The sequence below is a fragment of the Oncorhynchus keta genome, chromosome 17 (genome assembly GCF_023373465.1).
Source record: "Oncorhynchus keta strain PuntledgeMale-10-30-2019 chromosome 17, Oket_V2, whole genome shotgun sequence".
NCBI classification, from domain to species: Eukaryota; Metazoa; Chordata; class Actinopteri; order Salmoniformes; family Salmonidae; genus Oncorhynchus; species Oncorhynchus keta.
In genome coordinates this window covers 15,151,572-15,179,210 of record NC_068437.1, presented here as the reverse complement: position 1 = coordinate 15,179,210, position 27,639 = coordinate 15,151,572, and the positions used below count along the sequence as shown (strand labels likewise).

Here is a 27,639-nt window from a genome sequence, read left to right as displayed (position 1 = left end):
GGGAACCCAGGTGTCCCACACAAGTTGCCCAAATGTGGCCGAATTGGTACAGTGATACATTTAGAAGTAAATAACTATATACAAAGTACTAAAATATAATCTAGCACACCCCCACAAAAACAAATTACAAAAAAAAATACATTTGAAAAAAATGTAAAATAACAAGACACACACTATAGACACACATTCAATGTATAATGTACACTATTGTGAAGACCCGTAGTTCTCTAAACAATATTGTGCTACTGATGCCATGCCCAATAGCAGTCTCTTTCTTCTGTAAAGCAGAGGGTTACTGAACATGTGGTGCAGGTGATGGGGCATTTCCTGTGACAAAGTGCACAACGCCTCCCCACTGTGCCCTTTTTGCCCCGAGGCACACTCATGCCTGCAGAGATTAATCTGGGCAGGTGAACACCACTGGTTGGAGCAGAAGGGACAGAAGCTGCTGCAGTGGACTTGTTGTAGCAAGCTCCTGGAGGAGCAGCTCTCTGAAGGCTAGCTGTGAGATGGGGGGGCTGTCAAATCAAATCAAATCAAATTTATTTATATAGCCCTTCGTACATCAGCTGATATCTCAAAGTGCTGTACAGAAACCCAGCCTAAAACCCCAAACAGCAAACAATGCAGGTGTAAAAGCACCTCTTAGCCATTTGCTTCTGGAGGGTGAAGGAATTCACCACAGCAATGTCGATGAAATGATAGAAAAATGTCTTGTAGCATTTCATTGTCTTGTGGAGAACATTTTAGTAGCCTATCGGCGCATCTGACAGCTCCACACCTCCCATGCTCTTGTTGTAGTCCTTGATAGCTGCAGGAATGGGGACATTTTTGGTGGTCCATGCCCCAGTAGCACCTTTCACACGCCTGACGATGTGATCTCCACTGAAGGACTTGTGGATACTGGCGCACATGACCACCTCTCTGGTATCCGTCCACTTCACAAAGAGCAGGCCATCTTGGCGAATCCATCTCATGGTAGCCCGCTTAGGCATGTCATTCACCTTGGTTTTCGGAAAGCCCGCTCTGTTGGTCCGAATGCTGCCACAAGCTCACACATCCAGCTTCCTCAGGTCTGCGAACAGGATAGGGCTTGTGTAGAAGTTGTCCACAAAAAGTTTGTAGCCCTTCCCCAGCAGTTGGAAATCGAATAACTCTGTAACGGAATCATAACTGTGGCCCTTACCGGTCGCAAAACTACTCAAAACAGAAAAAAATGGCATGTATATGCACATGCAGAATCATCAAAAACTAATTTTTGTAACCCCATTTAGTTGGTTTGTTATGCATGTATTGTTTTAGGCCAATTCAGGCCTTTGAGGCTACCATCCTCTCATCGATGGAACGGTTCTGGGCGGACTGAAAATAGGTCTTGCCGGCCTCAACCAGACAGTGGTAGAGAGGTTTTATTTTGCAGAGCCTATCAAACCTCGCTTCTTCTCATTGTCCTCATCAACTTCTGGGTCACTGATATGAAGCGCCCGTGAGATTGTCAGAAACCTTTTGCATGACATGACAGTGGAGGGGAAAGGCAGTTGATAGAGGGGAGCAGTCTTTCAGGGTTTTCAGTATCACAAGACCCATGTAAATTACCATTGACAGGTAACAAAAAAGATCTGACATGGAAATGGGCTTCCATCCCTCTTTCTTGCCTGCCTGCTTCTTAGCACCATACTTATTAGTGTTCAACACAAGGGAATCAACAACTGACGAGGTGAAAAACAGCTGAAAAAGTTGCATGGGGCTGTACTTTTGAGGTGAGGTCCTGGTGGCCTTTTCGGTCTGAATATTGGAGGTGGTGGCGCCACATCCTCCTCCAGCACAGAGTGCCAACGACCCTCCTCTCTGATTGCAGGTTTATCTCTTTCCCACCTCCACTTCTTTATCACTGACTTCACACCTGGCCGGGCGTGGGGTAGGTGTGGAGCCGGAGACAGCAGGGGTCCGGTTAGATGAGCCAGCTCCTGTGTGGGATGGGCAACTTGGCAGTGGGGGCTCCCAATCAGAATCGGAGGGACTGTGAAATAAAGACACAGACACACAGGTTCTTTATAGAGTAGGGAACCCAATCATTATGGTGAGGTGCTGTTCCATTCCATGTTTAGATAAAAATATATGTAAAAAAATATCTAATATATACAGACACAGACATACATACCCCCTACCCACAATGTAGAGCCATGTGTATTTCACACATTTCATTAGTGATTATATATTTATATATGTCAAATAAAATAAAAAATATCTCCAAAACAACTCAAATTAATAATATTTGATATTATTCATTTCAAACAACGGCATGAGGTACTTACTTACCAGTCTAAAATTGCATCCTCTCCGTGCAAAAACATTTCCTCAAATTGTCCAAACTTGTCTCACAATCTGACTCATCAAGTAACTTCGTGTCACTTTCTCTATCAATTTCGTCAATAATATCGAGTAGATCTGTATACCTGGACTTTGCCTTTTGATTTTCCAGATTTACTCGCCATAATTCTTTCGATAAAATAGCGGAAAATTATCTCTACTCAAATACTGCTAAGCGCAAACAACGTGGCTCCTTCAGGTAGAAATTTCAATGGCGAATGGCTGTGTTAAGCTCAACTTTCGGTTCAAGAGCTGGTCTTCCCAGACATAACCATTAGATATTGCCATTTACCTCAGCTCATTGGCTATCTACCAAGCTAGATTTCAAGACCATCAGTGGTCATTGGGCCGAAATACAGTCAATCAACGAAGCACTGGCCATATCATTGGCGCGCAATGAGGTCATTGTTTGGTATGTTCAAATCAGTTCCTTTCGGTCAATACGTCCCTCAAAAAGAACCATCATGGATGGTTGTGTTACTAACAAAAAGAGGATTGCAATGAAACCAAACATGACTAGATAAACGTAAATTTAGTGTGCGTAATACTTGCAATGGTTTGTTGAAAGTTGAAGGAGAGAATTCATGACACAAGCCGTTTACAAAATGTATGCTATAAAAATGGATTTGTCGAACAAAACAACCATTTATTGTGAAGATTGGACCTTTTGTATTGCCAAAATAAGAAGACCTTCAAATGTAAATGATTATTTGATTGCCTTTTCTGACTTTCGTGATGCTAAAATTTGGTTGGAAAATGCTAGTAATACTTGTGTGTGCCGGGCGCTGTCCTCAGATTATCGCATGGTATGCTTTCGCCGTAAAGCCTTTTTGAAATCTGACACTTCGGTTGGATTAACAAGAAATGTATCTTTTAAATGATGTAAGATACATGTATTTACAAGAATGTTTAATGTTACGAATGGTGTATTTAGAATTTTTGCGCTCTGCAATTACACCGGATGTTAGCCAGGTGGGACGCTCATGTCTAGAGAGCCTAGAGAGGATAACAACACATCAAATTTGAACACTGATGGGTGGTTTCCCGGACACACTTTCCAGAGATTCTCCAATAACCATGCATTTTATTAAGGCCGGGAATTGCCTCACGTACCTCACAATACGATATCACAATACTTGGGTGCCGATACAATATATTTTGCGATTTTTCTAGATTCTAAACTTTTTAAGATAATTTGTAAAAATCAAAATATCTTCACTGTAAAGGGTTTAAACACTGTTTCCCATGCTTGTTCAATGAACCATAAAAAATTAATGAACATGCACCTGTGGAACGGTCGTTAAGACACCAACAGGCGGTAGGCAATTAAGGTCACAGTTCTGAAAACTTAGGACACTAAAGAGGCCTTTCTACTGACTCTGAAAGACACCAAAAGAAAGATGCCCAGGGTCCCTGCTCATCTGCGTGAACAATGCCTTAGGCATGCTGCAAGGAGGAATGAGGACTGCAGATGTGGCCAGGGCAATAAATTGCAATGTCCGACCTGTAAGATGCCTAAGACAGCACTACAGGGAGACAGGATGGACAGCTGATCGTCCTCGCAGTGGCATACCACGGTAACAGGATCTGTACATCCGAACATCACACCTGTGGGACAGGTACAGGATAGCAACAACAACTGCCCGAGTTACACCAGGAAAGCACAATCCCCCCATCAGTGCTCAGACTTTCTGCAATAGGCTGAGGGAGGCTGGACTGAGGGCTTGTAGGCCTGTTGTACGCCAGGTCCTCACCAGACATCACCGGCAACAATGTTGCCTATGGGCACAAACCCACCATCGCTGGACCAGCCAGGATCGGCAAAAAGTGCTCTTCACAGACGAGTCATGGTTTGTCTCACCAGGGGGGATGGTCGGATTCACGTTACACCGAGGCCTGTACTCTGGAGTGGGATTGATTTGGTGATTGAGGGTCCGTCGTGGTCTTGGGCGGTGTGTCACAGCATCATCGGACTGAGCTTGTGGTCATTGGTGGCAATCTCAACGCTGTGTGTTACAGGGAAGACATCCTCCCCAGACGTGCGCAATGGGATTGAGATCCTCACCCTTCCTGCAGGCTCATCCTGACATGCCCCTCCAGCATGACAATGCCACCAGCCGCGCTGCTCTTTCTGTGCGTGATTTCCTGCAAGACAGGAATGTCAGTGTTCTGCCATGGCCAGCGAAAAGCCTGTATCAATCCCATTGAGCACGTTTGGGACCTGTTGAATCAGAGGGAGAGGGCTAGGGCTATTCCCCCCCCCAGAAATGTCCGGGAACTTGCAGGTGCTTTGGTGGAAGAGTGGGTTAACATCTCACAGCAAGAACTGGCAAATCTGGTGCAGTCCATGAGGAGGAGATGCAATGCAGTACTTTTGATTTGGACCTCCCCCCTAATATACTCACTTGACAGTGAGGATGTTTCTTTTTTTGCTGAGTTGATATTTATTGCAATTTGATGTTCCACACATATTGGTCATTATATGTCAGCTGCAGAGAGACGAGAGAGGTTGAGAAAACGAGTTTTGATAATACAAGTGCTGAAAACATGTTGGATCACTTAAAAAGAGAAGCTATAGGATGACAAATGTCATCATGTTCGTGCTGACTAGCTCAAGCTAATGCTGGAAAAAAATATATATATATTCAAATATTGAAATATCATCCCAAAATATCATATCACCCCCCTCATCACTACTTGTTCATCTGTGTCCAGGAAACTGGCCCTGAATGTAATTTCCACATAATCAACCTTTTTAGGCAGCATTTTGACACATCCACCTTTTCATTCTGTCCAGATAGCAAAAGATGCCAAGGAGTGTGTGCAGGAGTGTGTCAGCGAGTTCATCAGCTTCATCACGTCGGAGGCCAGTGAGCGCTGCCACCAGGAGAAGAGGAAGACCATCAACGGCGAGGACATCCTGTTTGCCATGTCCACACTGGGCTTCGACATGTACGTGGAGCCCCTGAAACTCTACCTTCAGAAGTTCAGAGAGGTGAGAGGGAGAAGGGAGAGAGAGCCTGGGTGTGCGTGCGTGCAATTTCTCGACCTAAGACATTTGCCTGTGGACTGGTGCGTTCTCGAGTTCTCAGGAAGTCTCTATGTATGGCCTTGACTCAAACACAAAGGGCTTGTAAAGCAAGGGCTTGTCCCTCCATAGGGTGAACTGGCGATAATCTGCCAGCCTGTTTGCTCAGCAAACAAAATCACAAGAAAAGTTAGTCTGATACCTAAACTAAATCACAATGTATTTATAATGAGCACGCCCCATTATTGGTTAGAATGAGATTTCATGAATCATGATGTCTACGATTCGAACTCTGGTCGTCTAATCTAAAGGTAAATGTGTTACCTACGTGCCAAACAGAGCTGATGATAAACAGCGTTATAGAATACTATAACAAATACTACATATATTGGACACCTACCCACTACTGATAATAACCTTAAACAATTTATAATCAAGCAAAATTTCACAAATTATTTAACTGGCATATCGACTGCTGACTGGCCGAGTAACCTCTTCAGCCAGGAAGTCCTTCGTAAGGATTAGTGACGCGTTCAACAACTACATCGTCATCCAGACAGACTGACAGGAACATAGCCACCATCCGCTGGGATTTTGTGCTGTATCGCCACCATCTCTCTACAACACACACACTCATACTCTAGCCATTACCTGGCAGCATCCCCACTCACACCAGTTTGTGTTTGCCTATTCCAACCCTCTAGCTGAGGTGTTTCAGGCGGCATATCTGTGTTGTTATTGCTACGAGAATAGACTCTTTGATCTGGGGCAACGATTGGCTCAAACATGAATGGCTTCAGTAGGTTTATTGGCTCCTTAACTAACAATTATTTAATTCTCTGTAATAAACTAATTCGCAGACTTGGAGCTACTCTGTAAATTCAGCCATTTTGGGAAGTTCCAAAATGCTCTCCTGCCATTGACGCAACAATGCCAATATGACGGTTTACAGCTGGCGTTGTAAATCATAGTGTTTCCATTCCCCTTTAACATATCACACGGTTGATGCTGTGGAAATACAGCTCAATGTTAAATACTCACACGTTCTTAATGTGTATCTATAGGCGATGAAAGGGGAGAAGGGAATCGGAGGCGTATCTGTAACGGAGGGACTCGGAGAAGAACTCACGGATGACAGCTTCGGTAAGTGGGGCCTCAATCCTCATAGAAAGTATCAACTGTCGTTATCTTCCTCCAGCACTCTGTTAAAAGCTCAATGATTAGGCCTAGATGAAAGGATGAGAAGTGCTGTATGTATAAATGTACTCCTTTGTTATTTATGTGACAGGGTCATCAGCTAGTTTAAGGTCCAGTTGACTTTCATGGCCTTATTTACTGCAGTTCTTCCCCCCTGGACCCATTCATAATCCTCCCCTGAAGATCAACTGATAAGAGATAGGCCTTTCATCCTGGTCATAATCCTCCCCTGAAGATCAACAGATAAGAGATAGGCCTTTCATCCTGGTCTCCCTAGGACAATAGATTATTAGGCAGTAACCTAGAGATTAGTGGCCCGGGGCCTAAACCAGAAACCTATTGTGTTTTAGGTTATGGTCCTGCTGAAAGGTGAATTTGTCTCCCAGTGTCTGTTGGAAAGCAGATTAAACCAGGTTTTCCTCTTGGATTTTGCCTGTGTGTAGCTCTATGTTTCTTTTTATGAAAGAATGATAAAACATAAGCATGGTGGTGGCTACATCATGTTGAAAATATGAAGAGTGGTACTCGGTGATGTTTTGTTGGATTTGCCCCTAACATAGTGCTTTGTATTCAAGACATGAAGTTAATTTCTTTGACAGATTATTTTCTGTTTTACTTTAGTGCTTTATTGCAAGCAGGATGTATGTTTTGGAATATTTGTGTTGTGTACAGGCTTCCTTCTTTTCCATCTGTCATTTAGGTTAGTATTGTGGAGTAACTACAATGTTGTTGATCCATCCTTAGTTTAATGACTGTAATAAGAGAGAATTAACTGTTGTAAAGTCATCATTGGCCTCATGGTGAAATCCCTGAGAGGTTTCCTTCCTCTTCAGCAACTAAGTTAGGAAGGACGCCTGTGTCTTTGTAGTGACTGGGTGTATTGATACACCTTCCAAATTTCAATGAATAACTTCACCATGCTCAAAGTTATATGCGATGTCTGCTTTTTTATTTGTACCCATCTACCAATAGGTGCCCTTTGCGAGGCATTGGAAAACCTCCCTGGTCTATGTGGTTGAATCTGTGTTTGAAATTCACTGCTCGACTGAGGGACGGATACTTGTATGTGCGGGGTACAGAGATGAGGTAGTCCATGCAACTTATTATGAGACTTGTTAAGGAAATGTCTACTCCTGAATTTTTTTAGGCTTGCCATAACAAAGGGGAAGAATACTTATTGACTCAAGACATTTCAGCTTTTCAATTTTGTAAACATTTCAAAAAAACAGAATTCCACTTTGACATTATGCGGTATTGTGTGTAGGCCAATGACACAACTTGATTCTCCTTTATTCTATTATATGTTTCGTAAGTCCTCTAATTTATAGGGAGACTGACAGAAGGCGGGCTCTAATGGCCGGACAGTGTGACATTAGGAACGACCCGTTGATTCAGAGAACTCAACCTGTTTAATGTTCATATGAGATAAAGCTGAGATTTCCTCATAAGAGTTCGGGGTTTTTTTTCTGTTCAGATGACAATTTATATCTTAAAAGGAAATAGGCTATTCATAATTCTAAACATGACTTGAATAAGTTGCATACATTATATGTTTATAGTAAAATGCATATTATACTTTTAATAACATGGGAAAAATATCAATGTATAATTGGGTTCATACCAAAACGTGAGTTTTTGTGTTTAATACATTGATAAGAAATGCTTATGTTCTGGCGTTAGCACCCTTTTTTGCTCTTTGTTCACAAAGATATTCTTTTGACTGCAGGTGGCACTCTGGGTCGGAAAGAAATGGGGGGAAACAGATGAGATTTGGTATTTTATTAGGATCCCTGTTAGCTGTTGTAAAAGCAGCAGCTACTCTTCCTGGGGTCCACACAATACATGAAACATAATACAGAACATCATTAGACAAGAAAAGAACTACATACATTTTTAAAAAGGCACATGTTACCTACATATCAATGCATACACACAAACTATCTAGGTCCAATAGGGGAGAGGCGTTGTGCCACGAGGTGTTGCTTTATCTGATTTTTTAAACCAGGTTTACTGTTTATTTGAGCAATATGAGATGGAAGTTCCATGCAATAAGGGCTCTATATAATACTGTATGTTTTCTTGAATTTGTTCTGGATTTGGGGACTATGAAAAGACCCTTGGTGGCATGTCTGGTGGGATAAGTGTGTGTCAGAGCTGTGTGAAAGTTGACAATGCAAACAATTTGGGATTTTCAACACATTGACTGCATCACTTATTTTTATAAGAAACCGTCTCCCCTCAACTCTTAGCTAAGAGAGCCTGGCATGCAAAGTATTTATATCAGCCCTCTGATTACAATTAAGAGCAAAACGTGCCGCTCCATTCTAGGCCAGCTGCAGCTTAACGAGGTCGTTCTTTGCAGCATAGGACCCCATGACTGGACAATAATTAAGATTAGGCGAAACTAGAGCCTGCAGACCTTGCTTTTTGGAGTGTGGTGTCAAAAAAGCAGAGCATCTCTTTATTATGGCTAGACCTCTCCCCATCTTTGCAACCGTTTAATCTATGTTTTGACCATGACAGTTTACAATCTAAGGTAACGCCAAGTAATTTAGTCTCAACTTGTTCAACCGCCACACCATTCATTAACAGATTCAGCTGAGGTTTAGCACTTAAGGAATGGTCCCTGATGTCCTTAATGGCCCGTCATATAATGAAGCACATTCTGGTGACTCTGGTAACCCACTCAAGGGCAGGAAGGGTGACCCTGGTTCATGTGTTAATGTTTAATTGTAAATCGCATGAAAATCATCTGAAGAACTGTCAAAAAAAGTACACACCATATAAAGCACTTAAATGTTGCTAAAAGTAATTAATTAATTGAAAATCTTCTGAAACCGACACTCTCTCTTTACTGCCCAAATACAGATAGTAAGAACATGGACCAGCAAGCTATCTGTGCTATAAATGACATCAGAGTTCAAGCACTGCGCTGTATGGGTTTTGACTGACAACCGCTCTGAATTTGAGCACTGCACGTAACAAGAACTTGCCCCCATCCCTCCCACTAATTGGGCAACTTTTGCAAATGTTTTGTTGTTTTCTGAGTGACAAATGCTGTAAATGAAGAGGGCTCGATGTATGTCGAAAGATAACACATTGAGGATTCTAATAAATACCGCTTTGATGTCATAGAACCAAGCCAAAAACCCGTGAGTCCAAATTTGCCCATCACATTTCCATATCATAAATCTCATGTCATATACAGTGTCAACGTTTATGATCACGATGCTTGATGTACAGTTACAAGATGACATGGCATCATACCCTGGGTTGTTCTGAATAGAATGAGCCCATGTTTGTTTAAGACAATTCGCTGCAGAACACGCACCTCTATGCACTCATGACTCCTTGCTATGCGCACCAAAATTAGGATCTGTTTCACTGAATACCCTTGTGAAAGCCTAATACTGTAAGGTCATATTTTATAACTTAGCTAGCCATGTTGACAATATAACAAGCTTTCAAATTATGCCCAGCTGGCGATTTATAATCTGACGTTTTTGGATTGTGTAAACAACAGTAATTGTGTGATGGCGGGGATTTAGGGTTATGTTCCAAACAAATAAACTACAAGTGAGTCATACAAGTGCGTTGAAATGACTTAGGAACGAACTGTGCATATGTTGGAGAGGTGTGTAGCCACTTGGAGACACCAGTTAGTCCTCTCACTCAAACCCTTGCCATTTTTTTGTCAAATGTTACACCTACCCCGCATTTTCCAGGAATATTCTCATCATGTTACTGAATTTATCCAGAGTATTTTCTGATTTTGTTATCAATAAATGCGGCAAAGTACAGTAAATGTAAAATGCATATCAAATCAACAGTAATGTTTTGGATTCCGTTGTCAGGTTAACTGTCGTCCTCATCTTTGGTCTAATAATTTCCCCCTAATCTCCAAACTCTTCTCCATACTTTTGCATATGCTATCCATATTTCAATTGATCTGTTTCCTCTTGCAGCGAACCAGTTGCCTGCTGGAATAATAACTGCTGATGGACAACAACAGAATGTCATGGTTTACACCACCTCATACCAACAGGTAAGGTTGCTCCTGAGTCTCCATGCACGCTGCTAGTACTCATTAAAGACCAAACACGTGAGAGTGATGAGTTGCACCATCAGTCGGGGCGCTGGTTGCAGTGGCACAGGCGTCCCGTCCCGCACCTCTCTGGGGACACACCCATGTGCACAGGGGCCATCTGACTCACCACCACCACAAAAGTACACACCCATGCACAATTTGTGCACCCCGGAAAATGTTAAATCAGGATTAATGAATATGTAATAGAAGAAACATCTGGGTAACCCATGGCTTGCAGCTAACCATAAAGAAGTGAGAAACACAGATCTCTACATGTAAGTTCTGCTCTCGTTCCACCAGATTCCTGGAGTGCAGCAGATCCAGTTCTCTTGATGAGGTTCCAGAATTCCTCATTCTGAATCAGAACACGCCGTTTGGAATGGGGAGGAGATTACTGCAATACTGAACACTCAGGTCAAAAGATGGTGGTGGGAAGATGGGAATACCCATGGGCGAGTGAGAGGGGAGCGTATGCAGAACTTGCAGATTTGGGTTTGAATCAGAATCAGATTAATGTTTTGGTCATGATAAAGAACCAGACTGGAGCTGATCTGGAGCCATTTTTTTGTGGCTGTTTTTCATTTGTTTATTGGAGATTGTTTTCAGAACACTTTATTTTTTGTTTTCCTCCATGTTGTGTATCACTTTTTGAGTTTTATCCGCGTTTGAGGGCGGGAATTAATTGGGGGTGGGGGGCGTGAACACGAGAAGCAAAGTTGAAATGTGTGTCTAGGGATTTGGTGACCTCTTTGAAGCAATAAAAACAAAAGTTGTTGAACGTTGACTTCTGCACTCTAAACTCCATTGTGAACAATTATTTAAGATTAGATTCATGTAACTCTTCTATAATTTCTGTAAAGTTATTTTATGTCAGTCCTTTTAATAAAAATGTTAGTGTGATGCCAGTCTCCGTTTTATTTATTTTTCGCAAGTTTTTTTCCTAATCTCTCCACTCTGTCAAGATCCTGTAAAACTACAGCACCACCTAAAGTAGTAACCTAGTCGGGTGGGGCCTATGGTTGCCTGCTGCCCAGAGAATGAGAAGTGTATGGAGAGAGCGAGCAACGTGCAGGAGCGAGTGACCGACCGAGAGGAGCAGCTAATGGATTTACTAACTGAAGTTATTTAGAGCAGGGCCGAGCCTTATATTTGGCAGAAGCAATTGGGCCGGAGGTAGGTAAGGGCCTGAACGTCTCGGTCATGGCTAGAGCTCGGACTTGAAATGAATGCCTGTGCAGGGCTCTAGTGTACAGCTTCCTGTTGAAGCGAGCTACACTGCTATGTGAGTCTTACTCTCTCGATGCTGAACTTTGGTAAGAGACCGAACCAAAAGTGAACTTTGACCTACATTAACAGGTGTTATGTCAGTCACTGGTAGTTATCAGATCATTGCATATTTTGTCTGTTGCATGTTTGAGCTTCTGCTGATCGCTTTGGTAAGTTCATAAAAAAATACAACTTATCGCTTTGCAAACTTTTGAGCTTGCATTTTTGTGTTACTTTAACCACAGCCAATCGCTTCAGGGTAAGGAGACGCGATTTGAGGGTGGTTGAGAAGTAATCATACTTGAAAGCTTCCAAATTAAGCAACTTGTGCAGTTATTGCAGTAGGGGTTTTCCATAGAATACAGCTCAACTTAATTATAAAAGGGAGGAGGAGAATGATAGAACATTTGTTGTCTTTGATGCTGGAGATCTAGACTTGTGAGCTTTCTGAAGCAGATTTGCTTGCAAACTGGTAAACTACAGTTGAAGTCGACAGATTACATACACTTAGGTTGGAGTCATTAAAACAAATTTTTCAACCACTGCACAAATATCTTGTTAACAAACTATAGTTTTGTCAAGTCGGTTAGGACATCTACATTGTGCATCACAAAAGTAAATTTTCCAACAATTGTTTACAGATTATTTCATTTATAATTCACTGTATCACAGTTCCAGTGGGTCAGAAGTTTACATACACTAAGTTGACTGTACCTTTTAAACAAATGGGAAAATTCCAGAAAATTATGTCATGGCTTTAGAAGCTTCTGATAGGCTAATTGACATCATTTGAGTCAATTGGAGGTGTACCTGTGGATGTATTTCAAGGCCTACCTTCAAACTCAGTGCCTCGTTCCTTGACATCATGGAAAAATCAAAAGAAACCAGGCAGAGACGGCAAGGGCGGTTTGTCCCTTCAGTGCCTTTCCGTTCACCTTCACACCCCTGGCCAGACTACTCAATCATCGGACCTACTGAAGAGATGAGTCTGCGTCTCACATGGAAAGGCAGACCGTTCCATAAAAATGTAGCTCTATAGGAGAAAGCTCTGCCTCCAGCTGTTTGCTTAGAGATTCTAGGGACTGTAAGGAGGTCTGCGTCTTGTGACCATAGCGTACATGTAGGTATGTACGGCAGGCCCAAATCGGAAAGATAGGTAGGAGCAAGCCCATTTAATACTTTGTAGGTTAGCAATAAAACCTTGAAATCAGTCCTAACCTTAACAGGAAGCCAGTGTAGAGAGGCTAGCACTAGAGTAATATGATCAAATTTTGGGGTTCTAGTCAAGATTCTAGCAGCCGTGTTTAGCACTAACTGAAGTTTATTTAGTGCTTTATCTGGATAGCCGGAATACAGAGCAATCTAGAAGTGACCAAAGAATGGATTAACTTTTCTGCATCATTTTTGGACAGAATGTTTCAGATTTTTTGCAATGTTACATAGATGGAAAAAAGCTGTCCTTTTAAACATTCTTGATTATGTTCATCAAAAGAGAGATCAGGGTCCAGAGTAACACTGAGGTCCTTCACAATTTAATTTGAGACAGATCCAACAGAAGATCTCTTTGTTTCTTGGGATCTAGAACTAGCATCTCTGTTTTGTCTGAGTTTAAAAGTAAAACATTTGCCGCCATCCACTTCCTTATGTCTGAAACACAGGCTTCCAGGATGAGCAATTTTGAGGCTTCACCATGTTTCATCGAAATGTACAGCTGTATATCGTCTGCATAATAGTGAAAGTTAAAATGATGTTTCCGAATGACATCAACAAGAGGTCAAATATATAGTGAGAACATAGTGGTCCTAAAACAGAACCTTGAGGAACACTGAAATTTACAGTTGATTTGTCAGAGGACAAACCATCCACAGAGACAAACTGATATCTTTCCGACAGATAAGATCTAAACCAGGCCAGAACTGCAGACCATTTTGGGTTCCCGATCTCTCCAAAAGAATGTGGTGATCTATGGTATCAAAAGCAGCACACAATGGTCTAGGACAGATGCAGAGCCTCGGTCTGATGCCAGTTTAGCGGGTGGACATCAGTTCCACCTGAGGCAGGGGAAGAGGAGAGCACAGGATTTCACCTTGGACTTCCGGACCCTGGCTGCCAGCGCGGGATTGAACGACAGGGCCCTGATCAATCACTACAGGTGCAGTCTGCGAGAGGATGTCCGTCGGGATTTCGCCTGCCGAGACACCACCCTCACATTAGACCAGCTGGTGGACATGTCCATCCAGCTGGACAACCTGCTGACTGCGCGCGGACGTCCGGATAGGGACATATCAGTTCCATCCCCCAGCACCACTCTTCCTTATTGATTCTCCTGCGTCTCCAGTGGTGCTGGGCTTACCCTGGTTGGCCTGTCATGACCCCACTATTTCGTGGCAACAGAGTGCTCTCAAGGGGTGGTCACGAGAGTGCTCAGGGAGGTGTGTGGGGGTTTCCATCGGTGCGGCTACGATGGAAAGGAGATGGAGAGTGACTGCATTTCAGCCGTGCGTAATTGGCCGACTCCCACCACGGTAAAGGAAGTGCAGCGGTTTCTACAACTACAACCGGAAATTTATCCGGGGTTTTGGTCAGGTAGCAGCTCCCATTACCTGGTCGGTTGAGGCGGACAGGGCTTTTGGTCACCTGAAGGCTCTGTTTAACATGGCTCCCGTGCTGGCTCATCCGGATCCCTCTTTGGCGTCCATAGTGGAGGTGGACACGTCCGAGGCTGGGATAGGAGCCGAGCTCTCTCAGTGCTTGGGCACGCCACCAAAGCTCCTCCCCTGTGCTTTCTTTTTGAAGAAGCTCAGCCCGGCGGAGCGAAACTATGATGTGGGGGACCGGGAGCTGTTGGCTGTTGTCAAGGCTCTGAAGACTTTTCCCATCTGGACTGACCACCGCAATCTGGAGTACATCCGGGCGGGGAGGAGACTGAACTCTCGCCAGGCAAGGTGGGCCATGTTCTTTAACTGTTTTGTTTTCACTCTGTCCTACAGACCAGGTTCCCAGAACGCTAAGGCAGACGCACTGTCCCGAATGTATGACAGAGGAGCGGTCCATGGATCACTCTCCCATACTTCCGGCCTCTTGCTTGGTGACACCGGTGGTGTGGGAGCTGGACGCGGACATCGAGCAGGTGTTACGCACAGGGCACACTCCCCCTCAGTGTCCAGCTGGGTGCCTGTATGTTTTGACCGTTTGATCTATTGGGCCCACACGTCACCGTCCTCTGGTCATCCTGTCATCGGTCAGACGGTGCGTTGCCTTAGTGGGAAGTACTGGTGGTCCACCTTGGCCAAGGACGTGAGGGTTTATGTTTCCTCCTGCTCGGTGTGCGCCCAGTGCAAGGCTCCCAGGCAGAGGGAAGTTACAATGCTTGACTCATAACGAAGAGCTGCTGGCAAAACGCACGAAAGTGCTGTTTGAATGAATGTTTACACACCTGCTTCTGCCTACCACCGCTCAGTCAGATACTTAGATACTTGTATGCTCAGTCAGATTATATGAAACGCAGGACACGCTAGATAATATCTAGTAATATCATCAACCATGTGTAGTTAACTAGTGGTTATGAATGATTGTTTTTCATAAAATAAGTTTAATGCTCGCTAGCAACTTACCTTGGCTTACTGCATTCGCATAACAGGCAGTCTCCTTGTGGAGTGCAATGAGAGAGAGGCAGGTCGTTATTGCGTTGGACTAGTTAACTGTAAGACTGGCTAGGCCACTCCAGGACCTTGAGATGCTTCTTACGGAGCCACTCCTTAGTTGCCCTGGCTGTGTGTTTCAGGTCGTTGTCATGCTGGAAGACCCAGCCACGACCCATCTTCAATGCTCTTACTGAGGTAATGAGGTTGTTGGCCAAGATCTCGCGATACATGGCCCCATCCATCCTCCCCTCAATACGGTGCAGTCGTCCTGTCCCCTTTGCAGAAAAGCATCCCCCAAAGAATGATGCTTCCACCTCCATGCTTCACAGGTGGGATGGTGTTCTTGGGGTTGTACTCATCCTTCTTCTTCCTCCAAACACGGCGAGTGGAGTTTAGACAAAAAAGCTCAATGTATTTGTCTCATCAAACCACATGACCGTCTCCCATTCCTCCTCTGGATCATCCAGATGGTCATTGGCAAACTTCAGACGGGACTGGACATAAATTGGCTTGAGCAGGGGGACCTTGCGTGCGCTGCAGGACTTTAATCCATGACGGCGTAGTGTGTTACTAATGGTTTTCTTTGAGACTGTGGTCCCAGCTCTCTTCAGGTCATTGACCAGGTCCCACCGTGTAGTTCTGGGCTGATCGCTCACCTTCCTCATGATCATTGATGCCCCACGAGGTGAGATCTTGCATGGAGCCCCAGAACGAGGGTGATTGACTGTCTTGAACTTCTCCCATTTTCGAATAATTCCGCCAACAGTTGTTTCCTTCTCACCAAGCTGCTTGCCTATTGTCCTGTAGCCCATCCCAGCCTTGTGCAGGTCTACAATTTTATCCCTGATGTCCTTACCCAGCCCCCTGGTCTTCGCCATTGTGGAGAGGTTGGAGTCTGTTTGATTGAGTGTGTGGACAGGTGTCTTTTATACAGGTAACGAGTAACCGGAAGGTTGCGAGTTCAAACCCCCGAGCTGACAAGGTACAAATCTGTCGTTCTGCCCCTGAACAGGCAGTTAACCCACTGTTCCCAGGCCGTCATTGAAAATAAGAATATGTTCTTAACTGACTTGCCTGGTAAAATCAAATCTAGTTTTGATCGGACTCAGACCTAGCCTGCAAGCACACTCAGCATCAGTCAGGAAGTTACAGCTTGGTTGCTGGACTGAAAGAGCGTGTGCGAGCAAGGAGGCCAACAAACCTGACTATGTTACACCAGCTTCTTCAGGAGGGGTGGGCATAAATTCTTGAGACATCAGTGTGTGGCAAAACTGCACATTTTAGTGGCCTTTTATTGTCCTCAGCACAAGGTGCTAGCTAGCTGTGTAATGATCATGCTGTTTAATCAGCTTCATGATATGCCACACCTGTCAGGTGGATGTATTATTTTAGCAAAGGAGAAACGCTCACTAACAGGGATATAAGCAAATTTGTGCACACAATTTGAGAGAAATAATCATTTTGTGTTTATTTAATTTTAATTTGACCTTTATTTAACTAGGCAAGTCAGCTAAGAACAAATTCCTATTTTCAATGACGACCTAGGAACAGTGGGTTAACTGCCTGTTCAGGGGCAGAACGACAGATTTGTACCTTGTCAGCTCGGGGATTTGAACTTGCAACCTTCCGGTTACTACTCCAATGCTCTAACCACTAGGCTACATGCGCACACACCAATGACTAGCTAGTCACCAGCAGTAGTTAACTAGGCTAGCTAGATTTGGCCAACTTATTGTCCTCATCTCCCCTTCTTAGTCACTTGCTTATTAATGCCCCTCTCTCAATAACTATGATAGCTAGTTAGATAGCTAGTTAACCCATACAGCAAATCAGTTAGCTATGCGTTCCCGCCTTGTTGCTAGCCAAAGATATTTAGCTATCCACTTCTTTCTGTTGCAAAATTATCTAGTTAGTTAGTTAGCTTGCTAGCTAGCATCTGCAATCTAGAGAAAAGTCTAGAGAAAACAAGCATTTGCAACCTGAACAGATAAAATGTTTAAAATAATATTCTGATAAAAATGTGTACTTTACAGTCCCCACTCTTGCTTGTTCTTAACTTCTTGAAAGTTATCCCTGTGCTGTGTGGCTTCTGAGAACAAGTGGCGCGAATGGCCATTAGACCGCACAGTGGACGGATCATAATACCCATAAAAGCTAGCGGTAAAACCAGGTAATGGTTCCAATAGTTTTTTTCTCCATTCATTTTTTCGTACAGGATTTTAGAACTACTTCATATGGGTTTAGTGTAGGCTTACCCTGGCGTGACGTTTTGATAGCCATGTAATTCTCTCTCTGAGAAAAAAATCGAAACTCTAATTAGCAACAGAGAAGACCTCAGCAAGCCTACAAATTCCTGCATGAAGCTCCTGCAAATCATCTCTTGCCGTCACGGTCAACTACCATTCACCAGCGCGATCAGAGAGACCTTTGTGCACAATCCATGAATCTTCTCCCCTTTCTCTGTCTTAGCTAGCCACTGCCTACGCAACATAGCAGATCAGTAGATCCCCAAAACTTTTTTTTTATTACTTAGCTTAGATAATTGTTTGTACAATATGTTGCTTTTGGTGTCTATTTCAGACTTTATGGCATTTTTTAAGGATGAGCATAAGAGCATTAAAAGGGGAGAAGACCACTATAAGAAGTGCAGCTATAGTGAGGGGAAACTTACCGGCTTGGTCAGTGCCACCATGACAGATAAAGTTTATCCTGTGTCTGTGAGTGTAGCCATTAAGTTAAGTTTAAGCATCTTGGCAAAACAATGTTGTCTCTACCGCTGTCAACAATCTACAAGGAAAGAGCCACTTAATCAATTATATAATCATGAACCACATTACCACGGATACCAGACTTCGATGAGTGATTACTCAGATCTAGAATGTTGTCATTGATGAGAATGAGTACATTTTTTTTATTTACATTCAAAATTGACTGTGTAAATATCCAGCCTGTATTGTAGTTTCATAACCAGAGACAAATCTTCAAAGGCACAGTATTTATTTATTCGGAGTAGTGCAGGCATTCACACAGTCTTGATTTATAGAATCCGTTCGTTAAGTCTGCGATTTAACTGCAGACCGTTTTTCTTGTCTCCCCTCGGTGCAGGCCATCAACAGCCATAAAAATGGCGGTATGTCACAGACAACTGCGTTTGGTGTTTAATTCGATTCATTAAACTTTTTTTTCTGTTTTGGGTGGTAAAAAGAGGGGGACCATGTTTTATTAGTTTAAACCATTGACAGATTTAAATTATATGAATGACCATCTCAGTATCATTATTTCAGTATAGCTGGTCTGAGTGAAGGTCAGCCTACATTACAAGGGAATAAGGGACCAATTTCTGCTTCCATGTGTCTGGCTATACACACTTTTAGGAAGTGCTTTTTTGGTTTTGCTGTTGATATGTCGAGTGATAAATCCCAAGTTATCAATTAAAAGTTTATGGAAAAACTGCACTTCTGAAAATTACAGTTAATATTCTACAGCTGTAATGTCATCAATCATATCAAACTTTATTTATATAGAACATTTCTGACAACAAATGCATTTCAAGGTGTTCAGTTGTTGGATGGGGTGTTGTCTGAGTGGGGCACAGATAATGAAGAGCAGTGCATCAAGGCATTCAAAATGGCTACAGGGATGGTGTGCAGGAGTCAGGGCTTTGGGTCTGGGATCCTGGGTGCCTCACCGGATGGTCTGGTGGGCACCAGAGCAGTGGTGGAGGTCAAGTGTCCCTATGGTCCAAGGAACCTTACCATTGAAGAGGCAGTGTCGAAGGATTTCTATATCCAGGAGGAGGCAATAGGGTCCAGCTGCGACGTCGTCTCTCAGAGCAGTCATCCCTCAGGGTCTCTATGCCAAGATGGCGTCGCTGTGAGAGGGAGTGATTTCTCACTTGTACAAGCAACTTTGAGGGTTAGGTGTTTAACAGTTTAATTTTGGCTATGAATGTAGCTAGAAACAAACTATAACTGGTTTTAGCTACATACGGCAAGTTTAGAGTTACTTTTTGTCAAGTTGAATGGGAAGAACACAACAGAAAGAAAACAGAAGACGGAATATCCAATCCTCACAGAAGATGGCAGGCATGCTAGCTAGCAACGACGAGAGCCAGAGCAGCATGGATACACAAGATGCCGCAAGCTCAGGCAAGAGAAAGATCAAGACTGACCAGGACGAGATCCTTGCAACCTCTTTACCTCAGCCCCCAATTAAAAATCCACAGGAGAAAAAAGTGAACTTCTCACTGCAATCCAGACCCTGACTACTAAACAAGACGCCATGTTCTCTAAAGTTTCCATCATAGAGCGGGCTACCAAAGAAATATCAAAGAAGATTGATCATTTGTCTGAGACTGTCCGTCAGCTTCACACAGTTGTGAGCGGGGAACAAGGAAAGTGTAACGTTTCTAGAGAACGAGCTGAAGAAACTGCAATCCCAAAATAATGAGCTGTGTGATAATGTAGCTGAACTTAAAGATTGCTGTACACCAGCAGAACCCATCCAACTTGAAGGAGCTGGAGCAGTTTTGCCTTGAAGAATGGGCAAGAATCCCAGTGGCTAGATGAGCCAAGCTTATAGAGACATACCCCAAGAGACTTGCAGCTGTAATTGCTGTGATCGGTTACCTGCTCAGATAGCTGATGTTTAAAGTTAGTGAGGGACATGTAAGTTTCCAGCTTCAGCGATTTTTGCAATTCGTTCCAGTCACTGGCAGCAGAGAACTGGAAGGAAAGGCGGCCAAAGGAGGTGTTGGCTTTGGGGATGACTAGTGAGATATACCTGCTGGAGCTACGGGGGTGGGTGTTGTTATCGTGACCAGTGAGCTGAGATAAGGCGGAGCTTTACCTAGCATAGACTTATAGACGACATGGAGCCAGTGGGTCTGGCGACGAATATGTAGTGAGGGCCAGCCGACTAGAGATATCAAAGATAAGCTAAGAGATGTGATCGACGTGGTACCTCGACTTGGGAAATTAATTCATATCTGATGGACCCCCTCGCAATGTCATCCTGCGCATCACTATGCACCATTTACAGGGACATCATTTGGAAAATGGCCAAGAGGAACAAGTTTCTGGATGAGAAGAATCTCCGCATCAGAGTGGCTCTGATACCACAGGATCAGACTGCCAACGAGAAACTGTGGCCATTTAAACAGAAGGCTCGACAAGAGGTAAAGAAAGCTAGACTAACAGTAGCAGGGCCCATATGCATTCATCAAAGGAAGAAAGATTACTGGTTATCTCTGGTGACATGAAAACATAACATGAACCACACTTGAACTGTGAGTACTGTCAAGAGTACATTCACTGTACAGCCAAGACTAAATTTACCACTCAAACTATAACTTATGTACATTTGCCACCCCCAAAAAAGGTTTGTTAAACTGTTAGTCTAGTTTGAGTCTTTCTTTTTTTAAGAGTTTCTTTTAGAGTTTCTTTTCAACTCAACAAATATCGTTATTTTTATTTAACCTTTATTTAACTAGGCAAGTCAGTTAAGAAAAAAATCTTCAAATAACAAATGGTAAATACCCGAAATCTTAACAATAAAAAAATTGAAAAATATTACACCTTTATTTAACTGGCAGGTCAGTTAAGAAAAAAATCTCATTTACAATGACGGCCTACCCCGGCCAAACCCTAACCCAGACGACGCTGGGCCAATTGTGCGCCGCCCAATGGGACTCCCAATCACGGCCGGTTGTGATACAGCCTGGAATCGAACCAGGGTCTGTAGTGACACCTCTAGCACTGAGATGCAGTGTCTTAGACTGCTGTGCAACTTGTTAGCCTGAATTTCAGGGATTTGAGAGATCTTACAAAAGGGAAAGCCTTATTTTTAAGTTGTACACGCAGTGACGCAGATTTTGTCCTTCAGGAAACTAAAATTAATTAATTAATTTTTGAAATCACAATTGGGAGACATGGCCTATCTCAGTTGTCGTATCTGGCCTATCATTAAATGTGACGACTGTATATTATCAAATCAATTCTCTAGGTTTAATTATTACGTAATTAAACTAATCATGTAAACATTAGTCTCACAACTCAATCGCTGGTTTAAAACTGTTTTCTGCCCCTCCGAAAAGATTGAATTTGTAGATAATTGGCCCTCTTTCTGGGACTCACCCACAAACAGGACCAAGCATGGCCTCCTGAGGAGTGACAGACTCCATCCTAGCTGGAGGGGTGCTCTCATTTTATCTACGAACATAGACAGGGCTTTAACTCCTCTAGCTCCACAATGAGATAGGGTGCAGGCCAGGCAGCAGGATGTTAGGGTGCAGGCCAGGCAGCAGGATGGCTTTCACTTCAGCCGTGATAAATTCATTAACTTCTTTGACGAAAAGATCATGATCATTAGAAAGCAAATTACAGACTCCTCTTTAAATCTGCGTATTCCTCCAAAGCTCAGTTGTCCTGAGTCTGCACAACACTGCCAGGACCTCGGATCAAGGGAGACACTCAAGTTTTTAAAAAACTATTATCTCTTAACACATTGCTGAAAATAGTCTTGGCCTCTAAACTTTCAAGCTGCATACTGGACCCTATTCCAACAAAACTACTGAAAGAGCTCCTGTGCTTGGCCCAAACCTTGACCCAGAAAATATAAAAAACTATCAGCCTATATCGAATCTCCCACTCCTCTCAAATTTTGCGCAGCAACTCACTGCCTTCCTGAAGGCAAAGAATGTATACGAAACGCTTCAGTCTGGTTTTAGACCCCATCATAGCACTGAGACTGCACTTGTGAAGGTGGTAAATTACCTTTTAATGGCATCAGACCGAGGCTCTGCATCTGTCCTAGTGCTCCAAAACCTTAGTGCTGCTTTTGATACCATCGATCACCACATTCTTTTGGAGAGATCGGAAACCCAAAATGGTCTGCAGTTCTGGCCTGCTTTAGAGCTTATCTGTCAAGATATCAGTTTGTCTCTGTGGATGGTTTGTCCTCTGACAAGTCAACTGTACATTTCGGTGTTTCTCAAGGTTCCATTTTAGGACCACTATTGTTTTCACTATATAATTTACCTCTTGGTGATGTCATTCGTGAACATAATGTTAACATTCACTGTTATGCGGACGATACACAGCTGTACATTCCGATGAAACATAGCGAAGCCCCAAAATTGTCCTCCCTAGGAGCCTGTGTTTCAGACATAAGGAAGTGGGTGGTGGCAAATGTTCTACTTTAAAACTCGGACAAAACAGAGATGCTAGTTCTTGGTCAGAAGAAACAAAGATCTTCTTTTAAATCTGACAATTAATCTTGATGGTTGTACAGTCGTCTCAAATAAAACTGTGAAAGACCTCGGTGTTACTCTGGGCCCTGATCTCTCTTTTGACGAACATATCAAGAATGTTTCAAGGACAGCAATTTACATCTTCGTAGCATTGCAAAATTCTGAAACTTTCTGTCCAAAAATGATGCAGAAAAATGTATCCATGCTTTTGTCACTTCTAGATTAAACTACTGCAATGCTCTACTTTCCTGCTACCTGGATAAAGCACTAAATAATCTTCAGTTAGTGCTAAAGACAGCTGCTAGAATCTTGACTTGAACCAAAAACTGTGATCATTTTACTCCAGTGCCAGCCTCCACACTGGTTTCCTGTTAAGGCTAGGGCTGATTTCAAGGTTTTTCTGCTAACCTACAAAGCATTACATGTGCTTGCTCCTGCCTATCTTAACAATTTGGTAATGCCGTACATACCTACACGTACGCTACGGTCACAAGACGCAGGCCTCCTTACTGTCCTTAGAATTTCTAAGCAAACAGCTGGAGGCAGGGCTTTCTCTCCATTTTTATGGAATGGTCTGCCGATCCATGTGAGAGATGCAGACTCGGTCTCGACCTTCAAGTCTTTATTGAAGACTCATCTCTTCAGTAGGTCCTATGATTTAGTGTCGTGTGGCCCAGGAGTGTGAAGGTGAACGGAAAGGCACTGGAGCATCTAACCACCCTTGCTGTCTCTGCCTGGCCGGTTCCCCGACTGGGATTCTCTGCCTCAAACACTATTACAGGGGCTGAGTCACTGGCTGACTGGTCCTCTTCCATGCTGTCCCTAGGAGGGGTACGTCACTTGAGTGGATTGAGTAACTGACGTGATCTTCCTGTCCGATCTTGAGGTCAGGGCTTTGTAATGGCCACTCCAATGACTTTGTTGTCCTTAAGCCATTTTGCCACAACTTTGGAAGTATGCTTCCAAAGGGTCATTGTCCATTTGGAAGACCCATTTGCGACCAAGCTTTAACTTCCTGATGTCTTTAGATGTTTCATTATATCCACATAATTGTCCTGCCTCGTGATGCCATCGATTTTGTGAAGTGCACCAATCCCTCCTGCAGCAAAGCACCCCCACAACATGATGCTGCCATCCCTGTGATTCATGGTTGGGATGGTATTCCTCTGCTTGCAAGCCTCCCTTTTTCCTCCAAACATAACAATGGTCATTATGGCCACAGTTCTATTTTTGTTTCATCAGACCAGAGGACATTTCTCCAAAAGGTCAGATCTTCGTTCCATTGTGCTTTTCGCACCAAAGTACCTTCATCTCTAGGAGACAGAACGCGTCTCCCTCCTGAGTGGTATGACTGCTGCATTATCCTATGGTGTTTATACTTGCATACTATTGTTTTTACAGATGAACGTGGTACCTTCAGGCGTTTGTAAATTGCTCCCAAGGATGAACCAGATTTGTGGAGGTCTACAATTTTTTTTGTGAGGTCTTGGCTGATTTCTTTTGATTTTCCCATGATGTCAAGCGAAGAGGCACTGAGTTTGAATGTAGGCCTTGAAATACATCCACAGGTACACCTCCAATTGACTCAAATGATGGCAATTAGCCTATCATAAGCTTCTAAAGCCATGCCATTATTTTTTAAATTTTCCAAGCTGTTTAAAGGCACAGTCAACTTAGTGTATGTAAACTTCTGACCCACTGGATTTGTGATACAATGAATTATAAGTGAAATAATCTGCCTGTAAACAATTGTTGAAAAAATTACTTGTGTGATGCACAAAGTAGATGTCCTAACCGACTTGCCAAAACTATAGTTTATTAACAAGAAATTTGTGGAGTGGTTGAAAAACGAGTTTTAATGTTAATGTACATTTGTCACGTTCGTGATAAGAGACGGATCAAGGCGCATCGTGTGTTGAATTCCACATCTTTATTAGGGTGAAACTATAAACAAAAGCAATAAACCAACAACAAAACGTGAAAGTAGTGGTGCCACATGCACATACACAAAACAATATCCCACAAACACAGGTGGGAAAAATGGCTACCTAAATATGATCCCCAATTAGAGGCAATGATTTACCCCCCCAAAGGTGCGGACTCCGGGCTGCAAAACAGTGGCGGCTCCGGTGCAGGTCGTAGCCCCCGTCCAGACATCGGATCCGGCCATGGCGCCGGGGAGGGCTCCGGCCATGGAGCTGGGTTGGATGCCGTGCCTGGACTGGGCACCGACGCAGAGGAAGGCTCCTGCCATGGAGCGGGGCTGGAAGCCGTGCCTGGACTGGGCACTGCCGCAGAGGAACGCTCTGGCCTTGGCACCGGGCCGTTGACCGTCGCTGGAAGCTCCGGGCCGTTGACCGTCGCTGGAAGCTCCTGGCCGTTGACCGTCGCTGGAAGCTCCTGGCCGTAGACCGTCGCTGGAAGCTCCTGGCCATAGACCGTCGCTGGAAGCTCCTGGCCGTTGACCGTCGCTGGAAGCTCCGGGCCGTTGACCGTCGCTGGAAGCTCCGGGCCGTTGACCGTCGCTGGAAGCTCCGGGCCGTTGACCGTCGCTGGAAGCTCCGGGCCGTTGACCGTCGCTGGAAGCTCCAGACCGTTGACCGTCGCTGGAAGCTCTGGACTGTGAACCGTCGCTGGAGTCTTAGTGAGTGGAGCTGGTACAGGTGGCACCGGACTGTTGACACGCACTTCAGGGCGAGTGCGGGGAGCTGGCACAGGATGTACCGGACTTGGGAGGCGCACTGGAGGCCTGGTGAGTGGAGCCGGCACAGGTGGCACCGGACTGGTGACACGCACTTCAGGGCGAGTGTGGGGAGCTAGCACAGGACGTACCGGACTGGGGAGGAGCGCTCGAGGCCTGGTGCGTGGAGCCGGTACAGGTGGCACCGGACTGTTGACACGCACTTCAGAAAGGTGCGGAGAGCTGGCACAGGACTCACCAGACTGCTGACAGGCTCTTCAGGTCAGATGCTGTGCAGAACACACCTACATGACATTTCTCTCTCCTCTCTCTCTCCCAGCTTCTCCATCGCCTCCCTGATGGTATCTGGCTCTTCCCTCTGCTCAGCCGCCAGCTCCATGTGACCCCCCAAAAATAATCTTGGGGTTTCTGGGGCAGCGGTCTGAAGACACACTCCTCATGGCGAGTGCGAGGAACCATCTTGCACTCTCCGCTGCTCAGCCGACAGCTCCATGTGCCACCCCCAATCTTGGGGGTTCAGTGGTCGTGGTCCCTGGAGTCGTAGCTGTCCTTCCTGAGTCCTCTGCTACTCCCACCAAGGAAGGGTCTTGCATCCTCCCATGATTTCCTCCCATGTCCAAAACTCCTTAACCTCATGAACACGCTGCTTGGTCCTTGCTTGGCTGGATATTCTGTCACGTTCGTGATGAGACGGACCAAGGAGCAGCGTGTGTTGAGTTCCACAGCTTTATTACGGTGAAACTATAAACAAAAAACCAACAATGAAACCTGAAAGTAGTGGTGCCACATACACAAAACAATATCCCCCAAACACAGGTGGGAAAAATGGCTACCTAAATATGATCCCCAATTAGAGGCAACGATTACCAGCTTACCATAGAAATATTGAACTAGAACACTCCCTAGTCACGCCCTGACCTACTACACCATAGAGAACCAAGGGCTCTCTATGGTCAGGGCATGACAACATTACTGTATTGTACATAGGCTGGTCATCTAGGTTTGTATCTGTAGACTTTCCATCACCATGAAGAAAAACAATGTTTAATACAGTAATTGAGTACATTGAGACATCCAGTGGTTTGTGATTTTTTTTTACATGTTTTATTTATTTCACCTTTATTTAACCAGGTAAGCTAGTTGAGAACAAGTTCTTATTTCCAACTGCGACCTGGCTAAGATAAATTAAAGCAGTGTGACACAAACAACACAGAGTTACACATGGAATAAACAAGCGTACAGTCAAAAACACGATAGAAAAAGAAAGTGTATATACAGTGTGTGCAAATGACATGAGGAGGTAAGGCAATAAATAGGCCATAGTAGCGAAGTAATTACAATATGATGTGGCTCAGTTATTCACCGATATTCACAAATTACATAATGCTGTAGAGACCTTTGATAAGGTCACTGTTAAGGGTTCATAAACATTTTTCTATGACTTAATTTCATGACTTATAGCTTACATGGAAAAAGTAACCATTATTGACACTGGAAGGCTGCTGTGCCTGATCCCATGTACAGTGCATTTGGAAAGTATTCAAACCCTCTTTCCACATTTTGTTACATTACAGCCTTATTCTAAAAATAATTAAATTGAGGGAAAAAACTATCTACACACAATACCCCATAATGACAAAGCAAAAACAAGTTTAACATTTTTTTTTGCAAATGTAAAATTACAAAACTTAAATAACATTTACACAAGTATTCAGACCCTTTACTCAGTACTTTGTTGAAGCAACTTTGGCAGCGATTACAGCCTTGAGTCTTCTTGGGTATCACGCTACAAGCTTGGCACACCTGTATTTGGGGAGTTTTTCCCATTCTTCCCTGCAGACCCTCTCAAGCTCTGTCAGGTTGGATGGGGAGCGTTGCTGCACAGCTATTTTCAGTTCTCTCCAGAAATGTTCAAATGGGTTCAAGTCCAGACTGGCTGGGCCACTCAGGACATTCAGAAACTTGTCATGAATCCACTCCTTCGTTGTCTTGTCTGTGTCCTTAGGGTTGTTGTCCTGTTGGAAGGTGAATCTTGTGGTGGTACATTCTAATCAAGTGGGAGAGTTTGTTTGAAGAAATGGCAATCATTCTTTGAACAAC

General features: G+C 43.8%; 2 protein-coding genes and 1 non-coding gene across 4 annotated transcripts in view; all 3 read left to right on the top strand.

The window, feature by feature from the left end:
• Nucleotides 1–11,579, top strand: part of LOC118396500 (nuclear transcription factor Y subunit beta) — a 40,704-nt gene extending 29,125 nt beyond the window's left edge. For both annotated transcript variants that reach the window (XM_035790750.2, XM_035790751.2), the window contains exons 4-7: nucleotides 5,165–5,362; nucleotides 6,460–6,538; nucleotides 10,558–10,637; nucleotides 10,980–11,579. In XM_035790750.2, the coding sequence (XP_035646643.1) occupies nucleotides 5,165–5,362; nucleotides 6,460–6,538; nucleotides 10,558–10,637; nucleotides 10,980–11,012 (390 nt within the window). In that variant the 3' untranslated portion in view covers nucleotides 11,013–11,579. The remainder of the gene's footprint in view (nucleotides 1–5,164; nucleotides 5,363–6,459; nucleotides 6,539–10,557; nucleotides 10,638–10,979) is intronic.
• Nucleotides 10,694–10,807, top strand: LOC118396789 (small nucleolar RNA SNORD67). The gene has a single exon (XR_004828270.1). It is a non-coding gene; the product is annotated as a small nucleolar RNA SNORD67 (small nucleolar RNA).
• Nucleotides 11,580–12,092: 513 nt separating the features above from the next.
• LOC118396502 (uncharacterized) overlaps nucleotides 12,093–27,639 on the top strand; it is a 35,213-nt gene continuing 19,666 nt past the window's right edge. The window contains exon 1 of the mRNA XM_052465526.1: nucleotides 12,093–12,115. The gene's annotated coding sequence lies outside the window, so the exon portion shown is untranslated. The remainder of the gene's footprint in view (nucleotides 12,116–27,639) is intronic.